We start from the raw sequence: 16,984 nt of genomic DNA, 5'->3' as shown, positions 1-16,984 counted from the left end.
TTGGCACAGCACATGCAGGAACATTTTTTTACATTCTAAAGGCCTGTTGTTCACCTTTCTGAACCTTTGCCTGTTTGGATGGAGATTTAGATAGGACATATGGTAATGACATTTTACTTGGAACCTTTCCCAAAACATGTCAGTATATCACCTAATTTGCAAATGCAGTACAGACTTTCCTCTTTGTAAGGGGGGGAAAAAAGGACAATAAAAGAACTAAACTGGTCTTGAATGTTTGCTTAAAGCAAAATTTTCAAGGAGCAATTGGTCATTTTTTTGGAAAGGGTTTCACTTTCCCTTGTTAACTCAGTTGTAAAAATTTGATTTAAAGTAAATGGTGTATAAAGAAGTCATTGAAAAATCCAGAGTGTAAAACATAATATTCATCAGTGATACCTCAAATATTTTTCTGTGTATTAATCAAGATGCAAGTGTGAATTCTTCAAGCTAACAGCAAGACTAAGAATGTACATAAACGTTCTGTAATATTCAGTGGTGCATGAGGTGTTTTTGGAAAAACTAACTTTTCTACTTCATGTTCACCAGTAAACTTTTCTATAGGCCTCCTTGAGAAAGCATCAACCCTAATCCCAGTTTTTGGCATAGTAAAGCATTGTTGACAGGTTGGCAATAGTTCTGATTTGTAGCGTAGATGTAACAGGAAAAAAATGGAAAAGGGAAAGTTACTGTTATTAGAGCCAGCAGAAAATAATGCTTTCTTCTAAAGTTGACGCCCATCATTTTGGATTCACCTCTATTTTTCCTTTTATTTAGGAGCTCAGCGACCAAGGAGGCTCGGACTTTGAAAACACGGAAGTAAGATGGGTCATTACAGTGCCTGCTATTTGGAAGCAGCCTGCAAAACAGTTTATGAGACAAGCTGCCTACAAGGTAAGATTGCAGGCTGAATCTAGAAATGCCCCTTTAAAGCTCTAGCTGATAGGCTAAATGATAAAACGTATTTGGGACAGTTAGCTCTAGTATAAACTGTATAGAAATGGGCTAGAAAAAGAGTCAGACTAGAAACACTGAAAGAGGAGTTAGCTCTACCAAGCAGTAGCTTTAAGTCATACATATTCACTTCTTAAATACCTTTTTCTTTCTGTTCGCTTTTATATATTGGTGTCCCTCACTGCAGACTGTGATGGTTTAGTCATCTTGTATGCTGTATTCCTGCTGAATTCAGTGCACATGGAACAGATGCAGTTTTGAGACCCAAGGGAAAGCTGATTTTAAAATACTGGACACAGGTTTTTTTTTTTTTTTAATTTTCTTTAGGTCATCACAGACTTTTAAAGTAAAAAAAAAAAAATAAAAAGAAGAGAAAGGAAAGCAAAGAGCCTCCTCGGTGGGACTTTTTTTCCAGTTCCCATTTTCCCACAGTAGGAATGAAAGGACTGTGAACTGGATAATCTGGATATAAAATTAAATTTAAATGTTATTTTCACCAGTACAGGGTTTATCTGCATTTAACTCTTTCCCCTGAAACTCCCCCAAGTATGTGCTCTTTTGTTATGACTGCCCTTTATTTCAAATTCAGTTTGTGTCTTTAATACATGAGATGTACACATTCTTCTTTTCATCAGGATTTCCATCTTCCGTTGTTGTTTTTTTTTTTTTTAATTTTATTTTATTTTTGGTCAGACTCTTGCGTAACCCATTGGCAGCAGCTATGCGAGGCAATTTGTAAAATATCTAGTAGTTCATGACTAATTCTCAGAGTGCTCCTGGGAAGCACCCAGTTTTTTCTAACGCTGTTTCTAACTATCTCTAATGTTGAGCAACATTTTTCTTAACAGTCTTTGTTTGGGATTGCTAATGCTAGTGCCAGAAGCAAAACACTCTTAAAGTTCTGATGGAAGGACACTGTTGTAGGTAAATCTGAAACGCTAGAGACCCATTTGTTATCTTTGTATATTGTTGTCTGCCTGCTGTCTGTGTGCATGTGTGCTCGTGAACTGGGAGCTGTGTAAGGAGCAGGGCAGGGAAAGGTAGATCTCTTGGCATTTCTCACTTGTGGCGCAATGGAATGTTGTTAATTAGTGTCTGTGTCTGTGGTTGTGTCTGTGGTTGTGTACTTTTATCAGCAAGCTTGATAAACAGCAAGGACTGACAAGGCTTTTAACTCGGCGTGTGTGATCAATTACTGGAAAACTTAAGAGTTTATGGAAATAATTGATGTTTACTGGACACATGGTTGATTTTTTTTAAAATAATGGGGATGAAGAAAGAAGTGCAGAAAACTGAGAATTCAGCACTGCCATTCAGTCTTTCAGATTCCTATCGCTGGATCCAAAACGTTCCTCAAACCGGTGTGTACAGATGGATCAGAAGTTGCAGCTCTTGGTGCTAGCTATTGGAACATGCAAGCATCTTGAAAAGCAGAGCTTGTTGTAAGAGTAATCGGGGCACTGAGTAGAGAAACATGTGAAAAGGCAGTTTTGTTAAGGGAAAGACACTGAAGTACAACCACTAGTCTAAGGTGAGAGTTAACTAGTGGGAAATGTTAATGAGCTGTGGAAATCTGCTTGAGTAATCTGTGGCAACTGACATATCTCTAAGAGAACAGAAATACTAATGGCTTCAGCCACTGGTTCACAATGTGAAGCGCAGCCTCTCTGGGATGGTTAAGTAGTTGCCTAGGCAAAGCTAAATACTGCACGGAATTAATAGAGACAAGTAAGAAGTGTTGTAGATCTGCTTCTGCACTCAATGTCAATCAGCTTCTGTACAGTCTGCAATCTCAGTGCATCTCTGACATCCCCTCATATCTGTCTTGCCTTAAACAAAACATTGCTAACCTGGAATTCTTAATTTGCCCAAGGGCTCCTGTGACAGCCCCTTCCAGCTGCTGCCCTGCTTTCTCATTTCAATGAGTAATCTGGGTGTTCCCTTCAGCCCACAGTTCTTCCTCTCTCTTTCCATCCAGCCTATCGAAATCCTGCTAATTCTGTCTGCATGACAGCTTTTCCTGTCTCTACATACCACTGAGCTTCCATCAAAGCTGTCGCTGGTTTTGCATCTTGGTTACTGCAACATCATTTCCTTGGCTTTGGCAACTGCAATCTGGTCTGTTTTGTATCTCTTCAGAATATTGCTGCTAAAGGGTTTTGTAGCCTCATGTTTGACAGGATAACAACCCTCATTGGACTCTTTCATCTGTGTCATCTCAGACATAAGCTGCATGTCCTGGAGATGAACATCTGTAATGCTAACTCATTTTCTTCCTCTGAAACCCTCTCTAAAATGCTGGTTTTTTCATGCCTACAAAAACTTGACTGTGATTAACATACTGATATGTGAAAACTGCTCCTCATTGCTTCTTGCTGTTATCCTGCCTGCCCCATATTGTATTCATGTGTTGTGCTGCTTGTATCCTTAACTCTTGTTATACTTGAGCTGCTACCTCTTTGAAGCAGGTATTTGTTTATTCTCATTTGCCTTGCTTCCTGGGACCTCCTGAAGAACTCAGTTTGGTAGGCTGTAGAGAGCTGCATGTCTTTACAACTTCACTTTGCTGAATCATAATTGCTTTATTCCTGAATAACAGTTCACAGACACTTCTTGCTGTCCTTCATGCTTAATTTCTATGTGTCCAGGGGTAGTTCTAAAGCTGTGTGACACTTGCTGAGGTCTGGTCACACTTGGAGAGAGCTCTGTGATGAGAGCAGAGTGTTATCTCAGGAGGACGAACTTTGGTTTAAGTTTCCTTTCCCAAAGCATGTCTGCTGGAATGAAGTGTTCATTGTATCTGTGTTCATTACATCCTGAATAATGACTCTGAGGATACATTAGTCAGGTTTGCCATTGTCCCCACCAGTAAAATATAAGGCATCATAAATAGCATTAACTTTTCTTGTTTCTGTGTCCTATTTGTTCCGTTTCAAATTCTTTGCTTTGGTATAGTTCTGTCAGGAGTGCTGTATTTACCAGTATTAGAAGGAATCCCATTCTCGTGAAGAACTTGCATCGTGAGTAATGAATTCAAATTGCTCATATATTTGCTTATTCTGGAGACCTTGACAGCATCGTCTGGTTGGACAGCGTGTGGAAGGACTCCATCCCACTCGTGTGGTGGGACCTACCCTTATTCTTGCCATAGCAGAAGCAGCCAGATGCAGCTACCTGCAGTGGCTCTGAGGTTTAGACCCCGACATGAACAGATGGCTTAGGTGTGGAGGCAAGCCAGTTCCTGCTCGTGAACGTGGCCTGGCACTTACAGCCTCATCAGAATGATGTGTGAACGTGGATACAAAACCAGGATTCCACCTCTGTGTCATCTGAGGTTCTACTGACACGAGAAAGTGTTTTGTTAGTCTTGTATTACTGATGACCAAAAAAAAAAAGGAAAAAAAAATAAAGCGTGTGTCCACTAATGGAAAGATGAAACTCTGAAAGCGTTCAAGACCATTTGTGTAGAAATGCATTGAATCTGGGTAGGCATGAATACTTGGTTCAGTCTTAACAGCACTTTGGTATCTTAATATATTACTATAAGCAACACTTTTAATCCCATATCGAAATGAAATTCAGGCGCTGTAGATTGTTTATTAGAGGGAACACAGGATCCAATATTCTTGGCAGAGTGTTTCTTTACAGTAAAGGCATTTTTCCAGCTCATCTTTCAATACACATTCTTTGGGCACAGTAAGTGCAGAGCAGAATCTACAGGCTGGAATTCCTTGAACATGCCAATAGGAATAAGGTTTTAAGGAAGAGTTTGGAGTGTGGCAGGAGTGAATGCAGAAGCTATAAAATAAGAAAATAAAACATGGCATACCAAATGTACTCAGGGCAGAGCAAAGGAAAGGGAAGGCTAGTGCATTTTCATAAGCTTGCCCAAAATATTCTGTAGGCTTACAAACATCAGTCAGCTCAACTGCTTAGAGATATTGAGGGCTATTTTCTTTTTTATATGAACTGTTGATTTTGAAATGGAGTTCTAGAGCTCTGAAGTAGATCTATTTTTCAGTTACAAATAGCAAGTAAAATAATTTGTATGATAAGCTCATATAAATAAACAGAGGCAGTCTAGGTTATAGGATTAAGCATGTGATGCTGGAATTCCAGAAACTTTTTTTAACCAGCTCTTATGCTGAATATCTATAAATGTCTTCACATCATGGAATGTGCACAATGAGAGTTATTTAACACATTGTGTTCCAGGGTTACATTACATTACATTGCTCTGTAGAAACCTTTGGAGAAAAGTAAACAAATTTGGTGAAAGAGTAATGTGACAACACATAAAATTCCTTGCTAATAAAAACATGATGTGAAGTAAGTTTGATTTTTAAAAAGATTACTAGAGAGACTTAACCAGATTGATATCTGTGAAGCTGAGCTAAACTTATTCCTTTGTAAGTATTTTTTTTTATACGTAAAACACACACAACTGAAATGTATTTGTCTAGGCATAGTGTAGCAGACTTCTGCTCTAAACTACATAAAAAGGCAGCGATGTTCAGCCGTAAGAACACAGGGAAGCTGGTGATTTCTTTGAAACAGTACTTGTTCATGGAGGCAGATGAGGCAGAAGTGTGCTAATGAATCAGCCTTCCTGAGAATTTGTAGCTTCTGGGGTTCTCTTGAGTCCATACTTCCACTTTTGTGATATTAGGATCTTTTTAATCATAAGAATTAAAACATTTATGAAGTGATATGTTAGGGAGGATTCTGCATCTTGTAGCTATATTTAATTAGGAAAGGATAACTAACTGAGGAGTGAAGATTAGCGAGAGGGAACTCAGCACAGTGGGGAACGTGTACTAATTGATCTCGGTTTACACATTTTAATTACCCAGGCAGGTTCACATGAAAGCAGAGGCATTTGACAAAGCCATCTGCTCATCCAGTTCTGTACATTTCTGTTTGTCCACTTCTGCAGCACAAGTTGGAGTATTTGGAGGTTTTCTTTTTATTTTGCTAAGCAAATAAAATAGGAAGTTTTCATAGCATTCTAGGTAAGAACAGGTAGATGGGTCTGTGTGTGTCTTACAAAGCTGTGGGAGCTGTTTCTCAGTATCTTAGAAATTGCCTGAAAGGTCACTGTAACACACAGAAATAGCCAAAAATTAGAATCTTCCCTCCGCCTGGTGGAAAGACTGTGCTAGATGGGGTTTTCCAGCCAAAAGAAGAAAACAATAGTTGGAAAGGCTTTGAACTGCAGTCAGGAGCAGTGGAGGGAGTGATAGAGGTCCACAAACAAATTTAAAGCAGTGTGGACAAGAACTAAAACTAGTACATAGGATTGTTTGTAATAAGTTCATAGAAAGGACGATGAAGGAGGATAATAGATCAGCCTAAAAGACATCTTAGATGCCAGTATTCAGTTACAAAGAGGAAAGAAATACAAGCTGAAAGTGGAACTACAGTGAAAAATATTAAGGCAAAATCAGAAGGCCCAAGGTACAAAATAAGATGCAACCAATAGAAAATAGCAACCATATAGTTTTCTCAGCAAAACTACTCTCAGTCAGGGCCACTTGTGTCTCTTTAATAAAGTCAGCCTGAGCCACAAGGACCTATAATGAGGATATTTTGAAACAAAGGGGAGAAACCTGAGACACTTAAATAGGTTACTTAAATAGGAAGAGAGTCAGGCTTTGCTATTGCGGTAACTGGTGTATGCCCATGGTACAAAAAGCATTTCTAGAATAATATAACATGAAAAATTGAAAAGCTTATGAGAATTTAATGGCTTCATTTTTCTAATGCACACTACTCATAAAACTTGCAACTAATGTCTTCCTGCACCTTGGGGGATATAATGTAATGCAGCAAAAAATTCTTAGTAATGCCACTTGGAGCTAAGCTTTCATTTACTTCACAAATGTGATCTGTGGCAACAGTCATTTGGGAGTGAGCTGCAGCAGCATCGTGCTAGTGGAAATATGGACTCAATGCAACTGTGGTCCAATTTGCCATCAACCTGTCAAGAAGCACATCCTCTCCCTTAGCACGTTATTGTTTAGCAATATGTGAGTTAGCTAGCTTTAGTAATGCTAATTTGGATTTATTTGTGGTCCCAATACCCATGAAAATTTTGGAGGAATGAAAGGGCAGGGACACAACAAAACAAGCAATTTGGAGCTTTTTGTAGCGTGCTGTGCAAAGAAAAAGTTGGTGATTTCAGAGTCTTCTGGTTGTTCCTTGCCTTGTAAGGTTTCCAAGATTCTTCCCCTTAGAAAACTGTGTCTACATATCTGGGATTACTTCTAAGACCAGAATGAGATAGACTAGATGTGATGTCCTAAGTAAGGTCTGCTGCAATTATTGGTATTATTTTCTGTCTCACAAATGCAAGCAACCCTTGTCTCTCTCACAATGACTCAGCCTTGTGCCTTGTCTGTGTGTCGCAAGAAATTATCTTTCTTTCTTATCATTGGTTCACAGAAGCTTTTTGAGGAATAGACACAGGTAAGCTGCAGAACCTTTTCTGTGCATTGTAAGCAAAAGTGGTTTTAATGCTGCTTCATGATTGGTAGCCACTGGTTGTAATTCAGATATTTCCTTCCTTATGTTCCACTTCCTCAAGGCCCGCTCATCAGCAAATGCTACAATACTAATTTCCAGTCCATTCTGCTCAGGCATCTGGTGTTGGATTCATCCATCTCACTGTTAAAACCTGTGTCATTTCTCCTCAAACTACAGAGCTCTTCCCTAGAAAAGTGTAATTGGAAGAGGAAATTTTTGGATTTAAGATAGCAACTGGAATAATCCTCTCATCGTGCTATAAAGTGAAAGTGGTACTTCTGTATCTCTGTTTCTGCCTGGAAAGCAGCCACTTCTTGAAATTCAGTTCCAGTGAGCATCTTCTAAAGGCAGTGAAGAACAGACATCCCTCCTGGGGGTATGTCAGCTCTTATTTTCTGTCTTAATAAGGACAGCAGAATTTTTTTACACTGTGAGAGGTTTGGAGCAGACTGCCATGCAGTGCAAAACGACAACTGTATTTTCACACCATGCCTCCCAGTAGCTGGTAAAAGGCAGCTGAAATATTTTGTTTCCGCTGAAAGTCTTCTATGGATGCACCTGCTGGCGGTGCAGGTTCCAGTACAGGGGAGAAGGAAAGCAGGAGGCTTATGCCAGGGATATAAGCTCTGTGACTGCATCAGAAAGCATTCAGACAGCAGCATGTTTGGAGTTTTGGGTGCTGTCTTATGCTGCTGGGAGATGTGGCAGCCCTTTCCCGTCTGCACAGTCTATTCAAACCAGATGCAAACTCTCAGGGCGCCAGCAGCGCTCCTGTGGCTGTGCCTGCTGCAGATCTGAGCCCAAGCGCATGAGTTGCCCGAGTACGTGCATGAAGAGGGCAGTCAAAGACTGAGGGGTAAAACAGGCAGTGATACGTAGCAGTTCCTCCTGGCTCTCTTCCCAGACCCTCCCACAGTTGCAGTACATGTGTTTTCCTACTCTTGATTTCCTACTCCTTGATTTCCATCTCTCACCTTTGTCAGGACAGAATTCCATGTTAGCCCTCAGCTCTGCGGGGCCCTGTAAAACCCTGGAATCACCTCCATGGGGAGTTCAGCATGAACAGTCTTTTCCTTTGAGAAGTAAACAAATGACCAACAGCCTTTCAAAAATTAAAGATTCATTTGTTCAGTGAAAGCATATCTTTAGAATAAACAGCTTGCACACTTTTCTGGGTGATTTCTGACAGGTCTCAGAGACCTCTTTCTTTGAGTCATAAAAGATGTCTGTTGGTTTTGGGGTAGGGTGACGTTCCCCTGTCAGAGTTGTCACAGTATGCTTTTAAATTATAAATTTCCTCAGGTTTTTGAATTAAGACAGTCCAGTTAAAGGACTTCCTCTAACTATGAGAGGAGAATGATATTTTGGAAGGCTTGACAGAGGGGACCCCTTTTTGTCACCATTGCTGTTTTCTGCAAGAAGCATTTGGACTAGAAGTGTAATCTTCATCCTTGTAACATAATAGATAGCGAATACTGTATTCTTGCAATATTCTGCAATTCTGCTATTGTCACGTACAAGGATTTGACAATATTTCTTGTTCTCTGTCCTCTCCTGGCTCCTACTGCCCAGGAGAACTTCATATTTCCCTGAGTAATAAATACTTCGCAGAGCTCAGGAGCTCTTGAGATTATCTGCTTCTTTTCCTTCTCTGGCTTCCATTTCAAAAGTTTGTGTTATAGCCTATGTTTAGTAAATTTTATCGTTTCTTAACTTAAAAAAGGGAAATTATTATACAAAATCCAAAAGACCTGATGAGTATGGATTTAAATAAGAGAATCAAACAGTGTTTACAGTCCCAAAGAATTCCAAGTTCAGGCTGAAAATACAAATAAGAGATTGTAACGATAATGTATAAAATACAAAGTATAGAAATATCCAGGTAAAACAATCTGTACTCTTAGGTGGGTAACAGCAACCCCAGGAAAAATAAATTGAGGCAGTCTGACCATGCTTAGCAAAGGCATTCGTCTCAGTAATTGTCAGCCTAGCCTCTATAACAAATTAGTTCATCTAATCAGTGACCACACAAATGCAGCGGTTCTGACTGTAGGCAATGCAACTCCACAAAATTCGTTATTCAGAGTGTGCTGAAAGTAAAAGTCACACTTCCATTACAATTCCAGGTGCCACATTTGTGGTCTTGCTTTTCAGAATGGGATAATGGCATGGTTTCTAAACAACCATTAGGAGGGAGCAATGTTACAGGCTGTACTTTATTTCTTATCATAGGAGGAGCTTTATTGATAGGTTAGTAAAGAGAAATGAAGGATCAAATGGATTCTGCTTTGGTCCAAACCAACTTGCTAAGTAGCATGATGAGCTATGTGTGTGATGGATAGCCAGCTTGATTATTCAGTCCGAGCACCTCCCATTCCAACAAACTTCAGCAATAGCTCCATTGTAAACCTTGGCATTGAGTTGAACACTCAGAAACTGATGATGTATTTACTTTACTGGATTGTTTCACAAAGTTTGGTCTGAGTGACTTGCAAAATGTTATATGGGATGCTTGTAGCAGAGCTGAATGCAAAAGCATTGACCTTCAAGTCCAGGCCTGCTATCTGTATTCTCATGCTTTTAAGCACAAGACTGTTTATTCTCTACAATCAAATACAGGAAAATGAATTCATTAGGAATTGAAGTTCTTCTTTGACAAGACACTGGACTGAGGGGCAGATTGTATTAGTGTTTTAAACTTAACCTGTGCATCCTTGTTGCATTAAACTAACTGCTTTTCCTATACTGAATCATTTTAAAAAGTGACTGATGGCTGATGTTTAAGGCTAAAGGACTTCTTAGGGCTGTTGTGCTCTTTATAATTTGAGATTTTAAAAGTGTAGCTTTCAGATTTTTTTTTTAAAGTGTACTTTGACAAATGTTTCCTTTTGATTTCAAGATATTTAAATAGAAATTCTAATTGCAATGATGACTGAACTCCATACAGAAACCGTGAGGCCATGAATAACTGCAGGCTTGTTACAGTGAGTCTGGTGCTGCAGTTTACTGTCAGGCACGATGGGCTCCCTCTGATGCAGGCAAGGATTCAATGCGGCATTCACAAAGACAGAATGAGAAAGTGTGTAGGTCTTTGGCATTAGGGAAAGGTTCCTACCAGCAGTTCTGGTCTTTCTCAGTGTATAATACCTGCACCATTTTGGAATCATGGAAGCGTTCATTGGAAGCGTTTGTTGAAGATCCATCTAGCCTGACCTTCCATTTGAAGCAGGGTTATTGCTAACACCACATCAGCAGTGGCTTTGTTTAGCAAAGTTTTAAAAATCTCCAAGGGCAGAGATGCCTCCCTGGGCAGCAGTTCTAGTGCTGCATCACCTTCCTAGTAAAAAAGGGGTTGTTGTAATACCCAATTTGAATTCCACAAGCTGCAGTATGTGGCCATTGCCCCTTGTTGTACCCCTGGCAAGACTGAGGATAGTTGTGTTCTGCTGTCTTTATAACTACTCTTCAGACAGCTGCATCGCTCCTTGGCCGCCTCTTTACCAGACTAAACAAGGCCAGCTCCCTCAGTCTCCTTACAGAATGTGTTCTCTAGCAGCCCTCCTTGAATCCTCTCCACTTTCTCCATGTCTGTCTTGAACTGAGGAGTGCAAAAGTGTTCTGTTGATAACCTTCACAGAGCTCATTCTGTAGCCATTACTCATGGAAATTAGCAGTCATGAATACTTATACCAAGAAATAGCAAGGAAGTTAAGTGCTGTAGTAGAGGGCTGTAAGTGATTCTAGTGGTTTCTTTGGAGTTGTTATTATTATTATTATTATTAATATTACTAGTTTACGCAATGATTACACATTTTCATCCCAGCTTTTGAAGTTGGTATCCAAGAGTTTCTTCCACCATAAAACTTAGTCTAATTATAAATGAAATGTTAATCTAAACCTCTTCCCTCTTCAACATGTATGTTCATGCACAAACTCTTAAATAGGGAGTAGCGTTGCTATTAACTGAAATTCATTTATATCTTGTCTGGTGATGTTCACCACACCGGCTATATGTGTGCAAGTGTGAGGTACCTTATTATCATCATCTGTCCTGATTTCCTGTAGGTTAGAGGATTTCACCTGAAAGCTCCCTGCACAGGAATTCATAGATTGTAAGTTCTACCTTGGAAGTGCGAGCAGCTGTGACCAGTTAATTCAGCCTAGTGAAGGCTCCTAGGAAGGCTGTGAATTTTCTGTGGGTTAGTTACTTTGTATGAGTTTCTGATATAGGCAAACCCTGGGAATCCACAAGACACTGTAAAACCTAAGCTCTAGTATTTTAAAAGCAAGGAAAAAATGTATAAATATATAGTAACAATATCTACTTTGTCATGGTAGAACCCAAGATAACCTGGGGTCTAAAAGATGTCTCAGGATAATCCCAAAGTCCCAAGGACAATCTGAAGGCCAGTTTTTACATGGGGGTTCATCCTATGTCTTTCATGTTACTTAATCACTTGTGCTAATGCAAAGTGAATAAATAAAAGCTATTACAGGGGTCTCTCAACTTCTAGTTTTGTTCCCTCTCCATAAACCAATGGCTTTTCTACTTTTCATCTTCCATAATCCGTATTTCCCTTGTCTGCAAAATGAAGTTACTATGATTTTACCATAGCCTGAGATTTTCATTTATGCTCTCTCAAGCAGCTTTTTCACAGAGAGATGAGTATCTTTGTCCTGTCACTTAACTGTACAGATGGGGAAGCTGACACTGAAGGAATTCTGCAGCTGTGATAATTATCCACTATGTTCTCACTTGTGAAATGCAAAATATCAAGTGGCACCTAATCAGAATAGGATGAAGGGCAGCCTGTGCTACAAATCTAATTTTAGCTCAATGGGCAACAATAGTGGAAAATGTATGCATTTGTGTGTAGCAAATGTTGTTTAAGAGAAAGCGAAAAGCTCTTGGTTCTGCAAAGCAAGAAGTGCCTCAGTGACATTGTAGATGTTAGATCTTTCCAGGATCAACCATCACCCAAACGTTGTGTTGACTAGATTTAAAAAAAAGAGACAGGCGTTAATTCTCAGTTTTCATCTTGGCTCTTAAATTCTGAGGATGAGGTTTTGAAAGGAGGGGAGCACCCAGCAGCTCTTCTCCTGCCTTTGGCAAGTGCAGCCTCTTTGCTGTCATCACTAAGAGGAATCTGGGTGCCTTTGAAGATCCTGTTCGTTTTGTGGCTCTTCAGCAATTTTAAGAATCTGTCTTTGAACAGACAAGTGGACTGAGCTAAATGGGCTGTCTGCCTTCACTCTGTTGTATTTATTCACAATACCTAACGTACTGCAGTACTTTTCGTCACTCTAAAGCCGAAGCTTTGGTGTATATGATGGCATAGTTATTTTCAAGCATTTCTTGTGAAGGCTTTATAAGTCTCAAGGCTGAAGATTTAGCAAAACTGGATGTGTTGTGCTTTTCATGCAGCTTTGTGATATCCACTAGCCCCACTCCCTGCCAACCCAGCTCCCCCTTACACGCCTCTTTGTGATAGTGCTGACAGTCTTTTCCCATGTTGCTCATCTTCCCTGGCAGGCTCTGCCTCTGTAATTAGATCTCAGTCATTTATTTGTGACATCCCAGTTTGATGCCATAGAACTGGAGAAAGTGCTAGCTAGTGAAAAAGGAGGAGGATTAGAGGAGCTCACTTACCAAGGCACTAAGTGGATGGTGTTATCATGAATCCGTTAACACAATGAACTGATTAGTTTAAACAGTGTAAATTTCACAAGGCACTTAATTTCCAACTGCTGTTTTGTGTTGCCTTGATTCAGGCACACAATACTTTCTTCATGCAGGCTGTGTGGTGCTTAACTTGCAATCATGGCTTTCCTATTGTTACTAATTATAATAAATATCTTGGAAAATAGAAAAATGTTGATGTTAATTCACAGCTGCTGTTTTTTTGGCTGAATGATGTTGTCCTGCAGAGCTTCATTTCCTAATGAACCACATTATCTTTACAGAGCTATTTTGTGGAATCCAACTTTTGAATTTTATCTCTGGTGCCTACAAATGTGACTTTAGTGGTAAAAGAGGTTTAAAAGGTTCTTCCCAGAAGAAAAGATCATTACACTCCTCTGGTTTGCAGCATTACTTCAAAAGTGATTAAAGTAATACAGTTGGTGGAGGTGGCAAACTATGGAAGCAGGATGGGGACCCAAGGCTGTGGTGGAGCTGTGATGGAGCTGTCCATGCAGCTTCTGCACGTGCTACGTGTCACATGCAGAAACTGAAGCTTGCTCTGTGTGGCTGGGACACTGAACTGGAGTTCGGGTGTTGTGAAGTCCCACTTATTTGTGGGTTCCTGCGCAACATTAGCCAAGGCTTTTAGCCTCTGTGCCTTGTTTTTCCAACTGTCTAACGAGGGTGGTTCTTCTCTTGCACATTTTCATCTGTTTAATCTATTTGTGCTACATTTTTATATCTAGAAATATCTAATTGTGAATGCAGTGCCTATGGCACTGACGCAGTACTGAATTGGGTCTTAGATGACTACGAAATTGATCAAAGCAGAAAATTAGAATTCATCCAATCAGACCTCCTACTTTGTTTCTCTTTCTGAATGATTGAATTTAACTGCCATGAAAGTAATACCCTATAATACTCTATACTTAGCTTACAAAATGTTTTCCTTTGATGGCTTTCCATGCACAGAGGACAAAGGCAGTAGTATACATATTTTAACAGATAGGTAATCTGAGCTGGTAAGGAGTACAGTCTGCCAGGATCATCTCACTGGTTAGCAGTGCAAAGAAAGTAAAATTCACTTCTCCTGATTGTAAGCACAGTTCTTATCCAGAGAAAATGCACTTTTTAACATTTGTGAGTATACGTTGGAATAATTTACTTATTCCATTTGACCTGAAAGTGATGTATCAAATGTTAGTAAATGGGTAAAAAATGAGGTCTTGATCAGATTATTTTCTCTAGTTCAGAGAATTTGCCTAAACTACTCCCTAGACCAAAAGGGAATCAAAAGGGTCAGAGTGGTCTTTGTGCTCCTCTTGCAGCGATGAAGACCACCACTCTGCAAGTTAATGTGAGTGTTAGCACTGAAGTAAACCCAGCTGCGTTTTGCTCTGGCCCTGACTCTACATCCTAGTGAAATAGGGGTCAAGACCGGATCGCCTGCATAGATCTGATTAATCCTAAATCTGTGTGGTGCTCCTTTGTACCTCCGTTATTTCCTGTATGTACTGATTTTTAACCATTTTTTAAAAATTTTTGGATCTTCTTCAGAGGCTGTGTTAAGATTAATATATATTTTCACCATATTTTCGCTTTAAGGAAGATGATGATTTTATAATATTATATACAGATGCATCTTAACAGGTCGAGGCTTTTGTGGCTATGTTGTCATAACACTGAGGTGCAAGAACCGTCTGAATCTAGTCCTGTATAACTGTGGGGTAAAATGCACCTTGTCGCTTATTGTATTTCTTTAATGTTTTCACCTTCCCAACCCCCCATGCTGCAGAATTACATTAAGGCACATCCCTCTGTTGTCGGTCTCCTCAGAGCCTGCCTGCATGGGGCTAGTTTAGTCCCGTGAGCTGCTGCTTTCCTTCCTGGCTTTGCAGAGTAGCACCATGGGCCCGTGGAGCAGCCTAGGAGCTTGCCCACAGATTCAGTTGGGTTTGACAGCTTTTATACAGCTGTGCTATAAACTATTCTTCCTCCACACATCCTCAGGGACATAAAAGCTAATTATTGTACATACAAATTTAACACAAGTACTTTCCTTTGGTCAGAGGAAAGTGCTTGAAAAGTCTGCATGAGACAGGGCAATGTTTTGATCATTGCTGTTGTGCCCCTAGTGTAGTTCCATTCTGCAGGTTTGTCCCTTTTTAATGATCTGGTTCCAAAAGTAAGCTAGACCTGTGCAGTGATCTTGTGAAAGTGTATGTGCCTGCCTATGTTATCACCCAGTGTTGATGGAAGGGCAGAAGCTTCAGAAATGGTTGAGTAAAGGCTGCAGTGTGCAGGAAGGCATGGTTGTGTGTTCCCTGACAACGGGAAAAGCTGCAGTGTGAGCTGAGAGCCTCCCAGCCCTCGTGGCAGTCAGCCATGGAATTTTAGAAGGTTTAATATTCAGAAAACAAGGTTGATGTGAATTTTTCAATTGGAGAGATTTCCAGACAGGTCAAGCTCAAGGAAATAAAGGTGAATACAAAATGCATGGGACTGACTCCGATTAACATACAATTCTAATAATAAACCAGCATCTTAAACTCAACAGATGGAGTACGTGGGTTGGGGTTTTTTTTAGTATTTAAGACCTTTGTATCAGTCCTTTTAATCAGTTCTACAACTCGAAGATATGGGTGCACTCCATGCAAGGCATGTTCCTGGTGTTACAAATCAGTCTGATGCATCTCTCTGAATATGTGAAAAAGGAAATCTAACTGTTGCTTTCAATAGTTTGAAAGCATAGTAATAGGAAATGTGTGTCTTGTCAATGATGGTGTATTTCCCAATATGCTATTTCTTTTGAGGTCACTGTGGTGTAATAAATAAAATCTACTAGAGAACAGTGTTTTGCCTGGCTGTGTTATGAAATACAGGAAATACTCCAGCTAAATGCTGATGCTTCTAATTATGGCAGCTTTCAGAGATAGGAGCTTTTTATCTAGCCTACCTCGTGGCTTTCATTGTCTTCTAAAAATACTTACAATATTTTACTATGATGCTGTCTTTAGGGCCATATACATGACAATATTTAAAAAACCAAAATCAACGTGCATTGCTTTTTTTCATTGTGCATCATGGCATGTAAGGCTGGGTTTTAAACATAGCATCTTTTAATCTGTAGTAATGAAGACTCTGCACGTGGAATAAGTGAATATCATTTAGTTCTCTGGAAGTGCTTGGACTGCTTATACTGAGCTTCAGTCCAGACCTCAATGTTTGCTAATGATGAATCAGTTTAACACTGGGCAGCTGATGCTTTTCAGGGAATCAAGAATATATTTGTGGTCAACTGTGGCTCTCATCTGGTGACACATCTCTGGCTATAGGAGAGCAAAGTGCACTGAGTTGAGAATTCACCTGCATCTGGATGGTAAAGTTATTTGTGCTCAAGTATGTGAAGCTTTGAAGCACTTTGAAGTTTGCTATTGTTGATGCATCTTGGTGAATGCACTGGCACCAGCTCACAGACATGTTTTACTGGAGTGAGTGAAAATCTGGGATTTCTCAAAGTATTAAATCCTAGTCCTCAGGCATATGAGCAAAGTGAGTTTGGGGCAGTTTTGTGAAGTAGTTGTTTTCATAGTGTTCTTTGCTTCTTCCAGGTCTATAAATGCAGCAACATCCTGCAAATAAACTTGTTTTTAAGAACTTTCTGGTGCTCAAAGGATTTTTGTAATTCCATGATGGGTTTTCCACATTTGCGTTTTTGGGAATACTGGTGTCTGTTGCCTTCGTGTTTCATAAGTGATGGCTGGGTTTATGCTGCTAGTGAGCATGATGGGAGAAAGAAAATCTCCTTGGCAGACTGAAGACATG

At 39.8% G+C, this 16,984-nt stretch overlaps 1 protein-coding gene across 4 annotated transcripts in view; it reads left to right on the top strand.

The window, feature by feature from the left end:
• Positions 1-16,984, top strand: part of HSPA12A (heat shock protein family A (Hsp70) member 12A) — a 107,986-nt gene that overhangs the window by 74,323 nt on the left and 16,679 nt on the right. For all 4 annotated transcript variants that reach the window (XM_080403260.1, XM_080403259.1, XM_080403258.1 and 1 more), the window contains one exon: positions 775-891. In XM_080403260.1, the coding sequence (XP_080259386.1) occupies positions 775-891 (117 nt within the window). The remainder of the gene's footprint in view (positions 1-774; positions 892-16,984) is intronic.

The sequence above is a fragment of the Falco punctatus genome (assembly GCF_963210335.1).
Source record: "Falco punctatus genome assembly, chromosome: 9".
Lineage (NCBI taxonomy): Eukaryota > Metazoa > Chordata > Aves > Falconiformes > Falconidae > Falco > Falco punctatus.
Note: the sequence above shows the minus strand (reverse complement) of the source record. Positions and strands in the feature narration are given on the sequence as shown.